The sequence below is a fragment of the Diadema antillarum genome, unplaced genomic scaffold, assembly GCF_040938485.1.
Source record: "Diadema antillarum isolate AM-2024a unplaced genomic scaffold, OU_Dant_1.0 seq00000031_RagTag, whole genome shotgun sequence".
Taxonomy (NCBI): domain Eukaryota; kingdom Metazoa; phylum Echinodermata; class Echinoidea; order Diadematoida; family Diadematidae; genus Diadema; species Diadema antillarum.
Window position 1 is genome coordinate 1 of NW_027271147.1, and position 12,207 is coordinate 12,207.

General features: G+C 38.7%; 1 protein-coding gene across 1 annotated transcript; it reads right to left on the reverse strand.

Moving 5' to 3' along the window:
• Nucleotides 1-6: 6 nt before the first annotated feature.
• Nucleotides 7-2,492, reverse strand: LOC139725295 (UBA-like domain-containing protein 1). The gene is made up of 3 exons (XM_071636384.1): nucleotides 2,235-2,492; nucleotides 1,754-1,831; nucleotides 7-331 (listed from the first exon to the last, which is right to left on the reverse strand). Exons 1-3 carry the CDS (start codon nucleotides 2,343-2,345, stop codon nucleotides 116-118), a joined length of 405 nt encoding a protein of 134 aa, XP_071492485.1. The 5' UTR covers nucleotides 2,346-2,492; the 3' UTR covers nucleotides 7-115.
• Between the last annotated feature and the right edge of the window lie 9,715 nt (nucleotides 2,493-12,207).

Genomic DNA, 12,207 nt, shown 5'->3' on the forward strand with positions numbered 1-12,207 from the left:
TTTTTTTTTTTTTGTTCTAGAGAGTTCTTCCCCATATAGTCCATGCTGCACAAAAAGCAGTCCAAAAGAGAATAGATGGCCATTTTAGCAGGTGCCCCATTAGCGAAAGGATCATTCACCTTTGCGGCTCCACTTCCATTGACTGGTTGTTACTGGGCCTTGCAAAACAGCTGGGCGGTTGGAGCTGTACAGTTTGAATGGGTGATGCGGCCATTGGCATAGGTGAGCCGCCTATGCACTTGTCTGTAGGAGTTGCTCCCAGTTTAGAAAAGCCTGTGAGAATGTCTGGAAAGTTTGGTGGTGTTGCAGGTGTATTGGCTGGGGCATGTATCTGAATGGAAAATGAAAAAACACAAAAAGAAACATAAGACTTTTCGGTTTTGCAATGTCACACAAGTGGCAGACAGCACCTTATACAGTCTGTAAAGTGAATTGTTGTTAAGAATGGATCCGAATGTTTTAACCAAGTCACTATGTTAATATGTCCTGTGGCAGTTATGTACATTTATATTTCGTTTGACAAGCAAGCAGTACAGTACATAAAGAAAATGGCAGGTGCAAATTTGTCATCAACAGTCAAGGTCCAGCCACCTACATGTACACATGTACACATGTATGTGACGGGGCTCGTACTAAATAGTTAATTACAAAATAGCAACGATATCTAAACTTTTCTTCATAAAGAACTCTAATTATCACTTTGTTTGCCTTCATACAGTGTACAGAAATACTACTGTCTGTAGATGTTTTTGGACTCTTCAGTTTTCAGATAAAATTTGTTCAGTATTACAAATAATAGTGGCTATTTGTGAATGCACAGGTCCACCTTTCAGTGTTCATGGCATTCAGAATAAAAAAATACATAACATGCAAACAGAGAAGAAAGTAACACACAAACAACAAGCAAGCAAATATACATGTGTACATACCCTATGATGAGATATACAAGGTACAATTTTCCTGAACATGAATGATAGATTGCAGTTACATAATGATGCATATTGTACAGACAGTAAACCCCCAATGTGAGAGGAACAGATACTTTTCCAGTTTGGATTTGCATGTTTCTGCAATTAACAGTTGACGTAATTTAACAGGTAGCTGATTCCTAAGTTTTGGTCCTACAATTAACTAAGGAAGCACAGTCTCCCCTTCATGATTTATTCTGGGCGTTATGACCAACGTTCACTTCTTGTTGGGTTGTATTTGGGAATAGAGTCACTCAGGTACTTTGGGGGAAAGGGAGTGAACTGAATTATGTATTTATGTACTACAAGCAGAATTTTGAATTTATTTATTTATTTATTTATTTATCAAATGGCAGCTCATGTAAAAAAAAAACCCAGCAAATTGGTGATGTGGAATCAGACTTTTTAGTGAAAGTTAAGCAAATGAGCAGCAGAATTTTGCAATCATTGAAGTTTGTGACATTGTTCTTTGGAAGATTTAAAAAAAAATGAACTAAAAAAGCTGAGCGAGAAGCATGAATAAGCATTTCAGCTATTTAATTGGTAATGGCGATGAGAAAATTAAAACCATGTTGGAATCTAGTTGTTTATACTGTCACCATTCACCCTTGTCAAGTTGTTACTTTTGACAAAATTCATGGAATTTGGTAGTAATGGTGCATTGGTCAAAACAGAAATTAACATTTACATTTTGACCAAGGCAAGCTAATCAAAAGAATTTAATTTCTCTCACAATTTTCCCATCCTAAAATATAGACTATACTCATTCTTTTGCTTCAACTCACCGAATGCCCGCCTTGCCTGTAGTACTGATGATTGTTTGATGGAATTGCTGCTTCTTGGAAGAACACACTGAGCGCAGTCTGGAAAATAAAAAGAGAGAAAATTTCAAGTCATCGGGATGCATATTTGATCATCTTGCCGCAAACACAACAAGAATGGAACTTGTCATGGCAATGATGGACGTAGCCACGAATTTTGTAAATTAACAAAGCATTTAGAGTACAATTAGATCTAAACGTATGAGCATTTGAACAAGCCATACTTTCTGACTTGGTTCGTGCACAGCATACACTCACTGGATACAGCCTCCTCAAACCAGTCAGACGTGAGCCTGAGGTATGTCGCATGGCCATGGCTGGGTCCAAAAACCGCCGACACGACTTGAACGCATGCGATATATGCAGACAGATCACAACACACAATGTAAACACAACATTGGATCAAAGTCGTTGCGCAGCAAGTTTGTATTACGAGTTAACTTACCTCAAATTGCCAATGTGCTTTCTGCAACATTTGTCTTGCTTGATCAGCAGTACATCCAGCTGCTATTACGAACTGATTAACCATAATTTGTTCCTTCAAAAGTGCGTCCATTTTGCGAGATTTCTTGCAGAAATCCCCACCCGTACAAATGTCGACAGAAGGATATACACGGGAAAGACGGCAACGGCACAATGCGCGTTGAAAAACAACGTACGTGTTCCTATGCACGACGATGCATGGAGGGTATCGTCACCAAGTTTCGTGTGTATGATGTGTGTGTGTGTGTATGTGTGTTTGAGCGTATTTGAGCTCTCTCGTGCTAGCGTAGTTATTTCGTGTGTTTCACTGTGTCTAGCCGCCGAGTCTCACAGTGCACTGTGTGTGTATATGGGGACCTCCATTTGTCTCACCAGCCAGCGGCTAGGTTTATTGACAAATGACGTCATAAGTGGGACGACAAATACCTAGTCTGATTGGTCGTTATAAGCGTACAACGGATTCGTCCATTGCTTTGTAGGGGTGGTGGCTACGTACGTTTGGCATACAGTGGGAATTCCAAGACTGAATAACAACACATTTTCGGCGGCGGCGACCGACCGACACGTTGTCAACAAACTTCCTCTAATCCCATAAACAAACGCAAATTTACATACATCCCCAAACATAACGGTTGTCTCTAGCGATGCGTTTTGGAGTGTAACCGTGGGGTCTCTTTTCAAAGATCAAATACAGGAGGGAAAAAAACATACAAGGTAATGTAATATCCATGACTGGTTTTACTGGCTATAATAATAATAATAATAATAGTGGCTACTTGTATAGCGCCACAGGTCCACTTTTCAGCGCTCATGGCGCTTCAAAAATAAAGAGATATCATATATTTACATATATACATATATACATATTCAAACATTTCAACAAAGAAGAAAATGGTAAACAAAAACAAATATATACCTAATAAAGAATACAACATTGATCCAATATTAATGATATACAGCAATTACAGTCCTCAGTATGAAAGGAACAGATAAGTTTTAAGTTTGGATTTGAACTTCCGGGATGGCTCTGTAGATGACTGATTCCACAATTTTGGTCCCATAACGGAAAAAGCATGATCACCGTATCCATGTTTTACTCTGGGTGTTTGGAGTAAGAATGTATCTGATGATGATACGCCTTCGTGTCGGATTGTATTTTTGAACAGAATTACTTATGTATACGGGGGGAAAAGAATGAACTGAATGATGTACTAATAACAGAATCTTGAAAATATGTAAGATCCTTTTTTCTACAGGTAACCAATGTAAAGAACGGAGAAGTGGTGATATGGAATCAAACTTATTAGTAAAAGTTAACAGTCGGGCAGCAGAATTTTGCAACCGTTGAAGTTTTGTGACATCTAGAATCTTGAAAATATGTAAGATCCTTTTTTCTACAGGTAACCAATGTAAAGAACGGAGAAGTGGTGATATGGAATCAAACTTATTAGTAAAAGTTAACAGTCGGGCAGCAGAATTTTGCAACCGTTGAAGTTTTGTGACATCTTTTTTTTTTTGAAGATTACACAACAATGAATTCGAAAAATCCAACCGAGAAGAAATCAAAGCATGAATAAGTATCTCAGCTGCAGATTTAGACAAATATTTCCTTATGAAACTTAAATTACGCAACTGATATCGAATATTCCGCTGAACATGAGTTACATGACTTCGAAATGACGTTTCCTGATCAAATATGACACCTAAATTGCGGGCTGTTTTCGACGGAGTAATGCAAGTGCTACCGATGTTGATACGACATGATTGATAATCAACTTTGCTTAACATATGCTTTGAGCCTAATAACAGAAACTCAGATTTATCATCATTTAGTTTAAGGCCATTGGATGTGAGCCAGATTTTCAGGTCTTGCAAACATGCTTCAATGGCGGATGACAATGAAGACACAGTGGGTTTAAAAGACAAATAAAGTTGTATATCATCCGCATAACAATGATAACTAATACAATGCTTGCGAAATACTTCACTAATTGGTTGCATATACAGAGAAAAAAGCAGCGGGCCTCCAACAGAACCTTGAGGTACACCAACCTTTGTCATAGTTTTACAAGAGGTAGAATCACCAATTCTGACATAATGAGATCGATCACATAAGTAGGATATAAACCAATCAAGAACAGTTCCTTTGATGCCCAAATATCTCAATCTTTGAATCAGAATAGCATGATCAACTAGTGTCAAAAGCTGAGCTCATATCAAGCATGATAAGAGCAGTGATGTTACCACTATCTAATTCTCTGAACACAATATCTGTTAAGTTGACTAACTGTGTTTCTACACTATGACCAGGCTTGTACGCAGATTGAAATGAATCAAACAATTCATTATCTTGCAGATATGTTGTAAGTTGTGAGAAAACAACCTTCTCAAGCAATTTACTCAAATAAGGTAAATTTGAAATTGGGCGGTAATTCTTTAGACACTCCTGATCTAAGCCTGCTTTTTTCAAAGTTGGATGAATAACTGCTTTTTTACACACCTGTGGAACTACACCTAATCTCAGGCTAGCATTTATGATTCTTGTGATAACGGGTGCTAAAACTCTGCCACACTTCTTAACCAAATCTGTTGGGATTGGATCAAGCTCACATGATATGTTAGGTGAGTTCTTAATAAGCTTTTTTACCTCATTAACAGTGACGGACTGAACCTCATTCAATTCTGACTTGACTTCAAATACAACATCTTTTGGCTGTTCACAACGAGTTGGGAAACTCTGTTGGATTGCCACAATTTTATCAACAAAATATCGATTGAAACAATTTGCTAACTCAACTTGATCACCATGAGTGAGGTGTTCTGGTAAATGAGATCGCTGTTTTCGGTAAAGTAAAGCATTAGCTACTTTGTACAACTTCTTTGTATCTTTCCCACAATCCGCAACCTTTTTTGAATGATATTGCTCATCCTTAATCAAGGCATTTACACATCCCCTTTGTGCATGATACATCTGCTTGTGAATCTCCAGTTTTGTGGACCTTGACTTTCTTTCTAACTGTCTGCGAAGCAGTTTTGCTTGAGCTATTTCTGGGGTATACCATTCAGTATTGGGGTGTATTGTGACCTTGATTCGTTTCTCAGGTGCCAACTTGTCAAGGGTAGCAGTGAGTAAGGTGTTATACAATTCACTTCATCATTAACATTATTGACATGAGATTCAGCTGATATAAGAGACTTAACATTAGTATCAACAACAAACTCTTGTGGGTTTACAGATTTCAAATTTCGTGTAACAACAAAGGTTTTTTTTTTTTTTGATACAACGTTTAGGAAGGTTCAATTCACACATTATTGCTGAATGATCTGATATACCTTCAACAACACCAGTATTACAAATTTGTACAGTGTTATCTTTATGAGTTATAAGCAGATCTAATACATGGCTTTCATTATGATACTTCTACCATAAAAGAGAATATAATTTTCATTACACACACGTTCTCTGAGCCGTATTTGTTTCATCTCATTTTTTTTTTCTGAGGGTCTGATATTTGGGCTTATTGTTCGTATTATTTTGTGGCTCAAAACGACATTGTTATTTATGATTAAAGTTGACTTCCACATACAAGTCAAAGGGAACAATGAAAAGGTTATCAATCCATGACTACATTGACCATGAGTGATTTCAAGGTCGGTGCTGTAGTAGTGCTAGTGCTAGTGCTGAGATAGCACTAGCATCGAACTTAAATCACCCAGTGTCGATTCATGCAAGATAGCATGTATATAAAAAGCTTGCAAAAGACGCGAAGCTCAGTTCAGTTTCATTAAGATAATTAAAAAAAAAAAGAAAATTATTCGGTATACATTTATCAATATCAATTTTACACAGGTTATATAGAGATCATGGTGGAATCTGGAGACTACACAGAAATTAATTCATTGCTCACTGACACTGGTTATGTACCATGTATTAAAGGGGAAAATCCAGTCTAAATATAAGTTAGTCTGATAAAAATGAGTAAAATATTACAAATTCAACCGTATAATTTTGATCGAAATCGGATGAAAAATAAGGAAGTTATGACATTTTGAAGTTTTGCTATTTCTTCAGGAAACAGTTCTTGAACAGTCAATATTAATATGCAAATGGCAAAGCGAGCATGTCATCCCCTCACAACTATACCATATAGTTTGTAGGCCTACATAAAATTTTGAAATTTCCAGTTTTTCATTCAAACACAATTATGCCCGAGGTTCCAATCCTCGTATATCTAACTGATCGCTATTCTGAAGTTATTCAACCTGGAATAACGTCATGTTTCAGACTTCAATAACAGAAACATTGAATTTTCGTCATATTTTTGTACACGATCAGTGGAAAATTGTGAGGGTTTGACGTGGTTAGCTCACTCATTTGCATATTCATATCCACTGTACAAGAACTGTTTTGCAGAAATTAGCAAAACTTCAAAATAGCATAACTTCCTTATTTTTCATCCGATTTCAAGTGCAATCAAAGAGAGGCACATCCCATGGGGCCGCGGAATATTTTTTTTTTTTTTTTTTTGGGGGGGGGGGGGGGGGGGTTGGGGGACGGTGGGATGGGCTGCGGGACCCGGGGGTTCAAGGTCAATAGTACCAGCCCCGTTGCTTAGATGGGAAGAACCTTAGGATGGAACCTTTGGAAAATCATTGGTGTTGTTCCCCCCCCCCCCCGTTTTGCTGCCCTTGAAATAAAATAGGATATTGCAACATATTGGAGGCAGTGGGTTAAGAGAGTTTTACAGATCCTTAACAACTTAAGACAAGTTTGTTTTTTTCACTAGTACGGAAGATGTTCATCATCGTGGTAGTAACTGAAAGAATAAAGCTAATCTGTGTTCTCACTAAGCGAGGAATAACCATTTTCGTGTTTCCCTCTCGCTTCGTGAGACAACAGATCACAGTTTGATTCTTGGATTTTTTTTTCTCTCTTTGTCACGTATTTTACCCGGAAAAAATATAAACTGCTACTACATTATCTATCAATCATGCATAAAAAAGTTTCTTCATCATTATCTTTGCACCTCATAGTAGAAACCTATAAAAAAACGCACAAATTATATCTTGGAATTTTTTAACACAATAGGCGTTTTCACATCAACCCGATGTTTCGAATTAGCGCGCTAATTTCTGACTTGGGAAATTAACACGATCACGAAATAGCGCGCTATTTGATAATGTGAATACAAATTAGCGTGCTAATTGATCGAGAAAATTTCTCGAGTCCAACTCGGGAAATGTCCGAAATAACAGGATAATTAATGCGAACTAGCGCGCTATTTGATAATGTTCGGGCTAATGTGAATAGGAAATGAAATAGCGCGCTAATTTGCGATCGCGAAAAATATCTCGAGCTTGGATTTTTATCGGGCTGATGTGAAAACGCCTAATGGTTCTAACCTCAAAAGAAATGCCAATGGAATGTGGTATCTAACAAAAGTGCAAATTGTGTACTTGCGACGGAACATTTTTGGGAGTTGTTCGTAAGTCACTATTAAGCCCTCTATCATTTGCGATGTCATTAAAGGTATAATTTAGGCCTACTATTTGCAGATGAAACAGAAACCCAGCTTTAGTGATTCAAAATAGTTCTAAATGATATGAGTTAGGGATAGAAACAACCAGTGTAAAAATTTGAATCAGTGTAATTACAAAATGTGAACAGCATTTATAATAACAATGTTTCTAGACTAAACCGTCTACAGTTATGGTATATTGAGAAAAATTGTGATATCTCCTCATATTTTAGGCTTTATTGCATTTTTTTTTACGTGGAAGGATGTTTTGCGATACAACTGACCTGCCTACACATATGCATCAACTGAGATATCTCGAAAATTGTTAAATCAGTGCATGCTCCCAAAGGTAAACTATACCTTTAAAAGAATTCACCTCAAATATACATGGTCAGCAAATGCAAACGTATTTTAGTAGCACACATTATTGAAGGTTGAGGATAATCTGGCAATCAGTTCAAAAGTCATGAATATTGAAAGTTTTCTTAAATCCATCTGCCGTCATGGCTGGATATAAAGACGACATAACAAGCTGTAGAATGAATTGCATCGAAATATAAATTAGTAAGAAAAAATGGAAATAAGTGCCCTGAAAAGAGAGGAATCATACATAAGCATTTTATTCCTCTTACATAAGGCTCTCAATGGTAATAAACGAGGGTTTGCTCAAATGGAATGTGCTATAGCGTGTACAATTCGAAGTATGTGTGCATGTGTCAATTTTACTAACCAAAAAAAAAAAAAGAATCTGTTTTATCTAGCAGGTTTAACATCAGGACGTACTCCTTCAAAGAGTACAATAATTATGTTGCTAATTCATTCAAATTCCCCCGAAAATTGATTAACTCTGTTTGAGTGTATTCAAAATCTCATGAAATTTTGAAGTGAAGCCAGTGGGTGATTATAATATCGGAGTATAAGCTTTCTTCAGTTTGTCTCCCTGTGTACAAAATTTGTAAGATCGCAACTGCTGAAACAGATATAGGCTTAACAAACATGTTGGAGAAAAGGAACCAGCGGGAATCGAACCTGTCATTCTACCTGTATTCCGAACAGCGACACTACGAACAGTGGCTATCCTTGGTTGCCGATTGACACAATGAACTTTAGTAACAAAATACCCAAGCTCGAAAATACCGACATTGTTATGTTAAGTACATTGTAGTCCAAGCGGAAAAGGCATATTAAACGAAAGCGAGATATTCTTGTAATTTGCACAGAGGGAGACAAATTAAAGAAAACTCATACCCTATAACTTCACTCCCTGCTAAATATCCTCTTGCTGACATAACTATTTGTATTGTTAATCCACCTCATTGAATTAGCTGAAAATGTGATTTCCCCATTTTATGTTCCACACACATATTATAGTTATACTTGAAAAAAAAAAAAAAAAGAAGCTAACAATCTTTCAAATGGGAACGTTAGTATTGACTTGTGTAATTGATGAGTGGAATAAGCCTTTGCCAAGGAAATTCATATGAACATTATATTATTGCTATCTCCCTTGTGATAACTACAGTATAATCTGTAAGATATCAATCAAACCGACAAACGAACAATATATGATAACTAGTGACCAGGGGCGTCACCAGCTTTTTTTCAAGAGGGGTGCGTTTTGACACTAAATGTTTACGAGATTTTTTGGACAGACATTTGGAATATAGGAAGCTCTCAATCCCTAGATTTTTACTGCTTTTTTGAGGGAAACCAAGCGGGGAAAGGGCACCGGCGTAGCTAGGATTTAATCGGGGGGGGGGGGGTAGTATGCGTGGGAGCGAGCAAGGGTGGGGGGAGGGTGTGGAAGTGCCGGAGGGGGGTTGTACCCCCTTTAAATGGATTATGGAATGACGGTGTGAAACGACAAATTACTGGCAGCGATATCAGGAGAATGGCATAACGACTACATGCGAGCGAGCGGAGCGAGCGAGCTTGAAAATTTTGACATTATGCCGTTTGTAGCCATATCTTTTTTGCTTTGGAAATCAAGGGGGGGGGGCACACCGGGCGCAACTGCTGGCAATTACTGGCAGCAACATCAGGTGAATGGCATAATAATCAAATGCGAGCGAGCAAAGAGAGCGAGCTTGGAAATTTTGACATTTTGCAGTCCAAAAACTGCCATTTGGAGCCATATTTTTTCGCTTTGGTAATAAAGGAGGGGTGGGGGCGCAACGGGCGCAACTACCGGTAATTACTGGCAGCAACATCAGGAGAATTGCATATCAATTAAATGCGAGCGAGCGAGCGAGCGAGCTTGAAAATTTTGACATTTTACAGTAAAAAAAACTGCCGTTTGTAGCCACATTTTTTTGCTTTAGAAATTAAGGGGGGGGGGGGGCGCACCGGGCGCAACTGCCGGCAATTACTGGCAGCAACATCAGGAGAATTGCGTAACAATTAAATGCGAGCGAGCGAGCGAGCGAGCTTGAAATTTTTGACATTTTACAGTAAAAAACAAACAAACTGCCGTTTGTAGCTATATTTCTTCGCTTTAGAATTTAAGGGGCGCATCGGGCGCAACTGCTGGCAAATACTGGCAGCAATATCAGGTGAGCATAATGATTACATTCGAGCGAGGGGAACGAGCGAGCTTGAAAATTGTACATTTTACAGTCCAAAATCTGCCGTTTGTAGGCATATTTTTTCGCTTTCGAAATTAAGGGGGGAGGGGCACCGGGCGGAACTGCTGGCAATTACTGGCAGCAACATCAGGTGAATTGCATAACGATTAAATGCGAGTGTGCGAAGAGAGCGAGCTTGAAAATTTTACATTTTACAGTCCAAAAACTGCCGTTCTTAGCCATATTTTTTCGCTTTGGAAATTAAGGGGGGGGGGGGGGCGCACCGGGCGCAACTGCAGGCAATTACTGGCAGCAACATCAGAAGAATGGCATAAAGATTAAATGCGAGCGAACGGAGCGAGCGAGCTTGAAAATTTTGAAATTTTACAGTCCCCAAACTGCCGTTTGTAGCTATATTTTTTCGCTTTGGAAATTAAGGGGGGGGGGGGCACCAGGCGCAACTGCCGGCAATTACTGGCAGCAACTTCAGGAGAATGGTATTACGACTAAATGCGAGCGAGAGGAGCGAGCGAGCTTGAAAATTTTGACATTTTACTGTCCAAAAACTGCCGTTCTTAGCCATATTTTTTCGCTTTGGAAATTAAGGGGGGGGGGGCGCACCGGGCGCAACTGCAGGCAATTACTGGTAGCAACATCAGAAGAATGGCATAAAGATTAAATGCGAGCGAACGGAGCGAGCGAGCTTGAAAATTTTGACATTTTACAGTCCCCAAACTGCCGTTTGTAGCTATATTTTTTCGCTTTGGAAATTAAGGGGGGGGGGGGGGGGCGCACCAGGCGCAACTGCCGGCAATTACTGGCAGCAACTTCAGGAGAATGGCATTACGACTAAATGCGAGCGAGAGGAGCGAGCGAGCTTGAAAATTTTGACATTTTACTGTCCAAAAACTGTCGTTTGAAGCTATATTAATTTTTTTTTTCGCTTTGGAAATTAAAGGGGGGGGGGGGACGCCCGGTGCGCCCCTCCCCCTGGATCAAGCCCAGGTCAAGTCTTTTTATTGGCAATGCAAGACATTTTTATATAGACTAGTATGTAAAGCAACACTGCAAAATCAATGTTCTAGCTTTTATATAACGAAGCGTAAGGTACAAAGGTGTACATTCTACATCACATTGCGCAACATTGTAGCGACTCTTCGTTCGGATGTACTGAGTACACTGCGCACATCCTGCTTATATGGAGAATGCCAACCAGGAATCACGCTGAATCACAATGTTTTGTCGGGTCCGGGCTTTTTGAACAATGTTTCACACTATATACCTATTTAATTATGGTTAAAAGAAATCACAGAAAAAATCTTATTTCTTGATCACCCTTTCATTCAAAAGCAGTTTACTAACACTTGAACTACTATTTCGGTAAGTCTTTTTTTTAACCAGCGGATTGGGAGGGGGGGGGGGCGCACCCCCCCCCCCTCCGTAGTTACGCCACTGCTTTTGGGTGAAATAATAGGACAGATTTCTTGAATTCTAACAAAAAAGCAAGAAAATCTTTTCATTGAATTACGAATTTTCTTTGAATTATGATTATGTGGGGTGGGGCAAATGGTGCGCTTGCCTTCCAATATTTTTATGGGGGCAACATTTTTGTTTTCTTTCAAAAGCAAGAAAATCTTCTCATTTCGGGAATTATTAATTATGGGGGGGGGCAAAATCAAAATAAAGATATGCTTGCCCCTCCAATATTTTTAAGTGGGTAACTTTTTGTTTTTCTGTCAAAAAAAAAGATAAAATCTTCTCGTCTCTGGAATTATGGAGGGGGGGGTGGGCAAAATGATATGCTTGCCCCTCCATTTTTTTTTTACATTTTTTTTTAATGAGGCTAAGGCTC

Excerpts from the sequence above, each read along its gene's own strand:
- LOC139725295 (XM_071636384.1), bottom strand. The coding sequence starts at position 2,345 with ATGGACGCACTTTTGAAGGAACAAATTATGGTTAATCAGTTCGTAATA. Across the intron at positions 1,832-2,234 it reads AAGCACATTGGCAATTTGAG|ACTGCGCTCAGTGTGTTCTT; the intron begins GTAAGTTAACTC and ends TTTATTTTCCAG. Across the intron at positions 332-1,753 it reads ACAGGCAAGGCGGGCATTCG|ATACATGCCCCAGCCAATAC; the intron begins GTGAGTTGAAGC and ends TTTTCCATTCAG.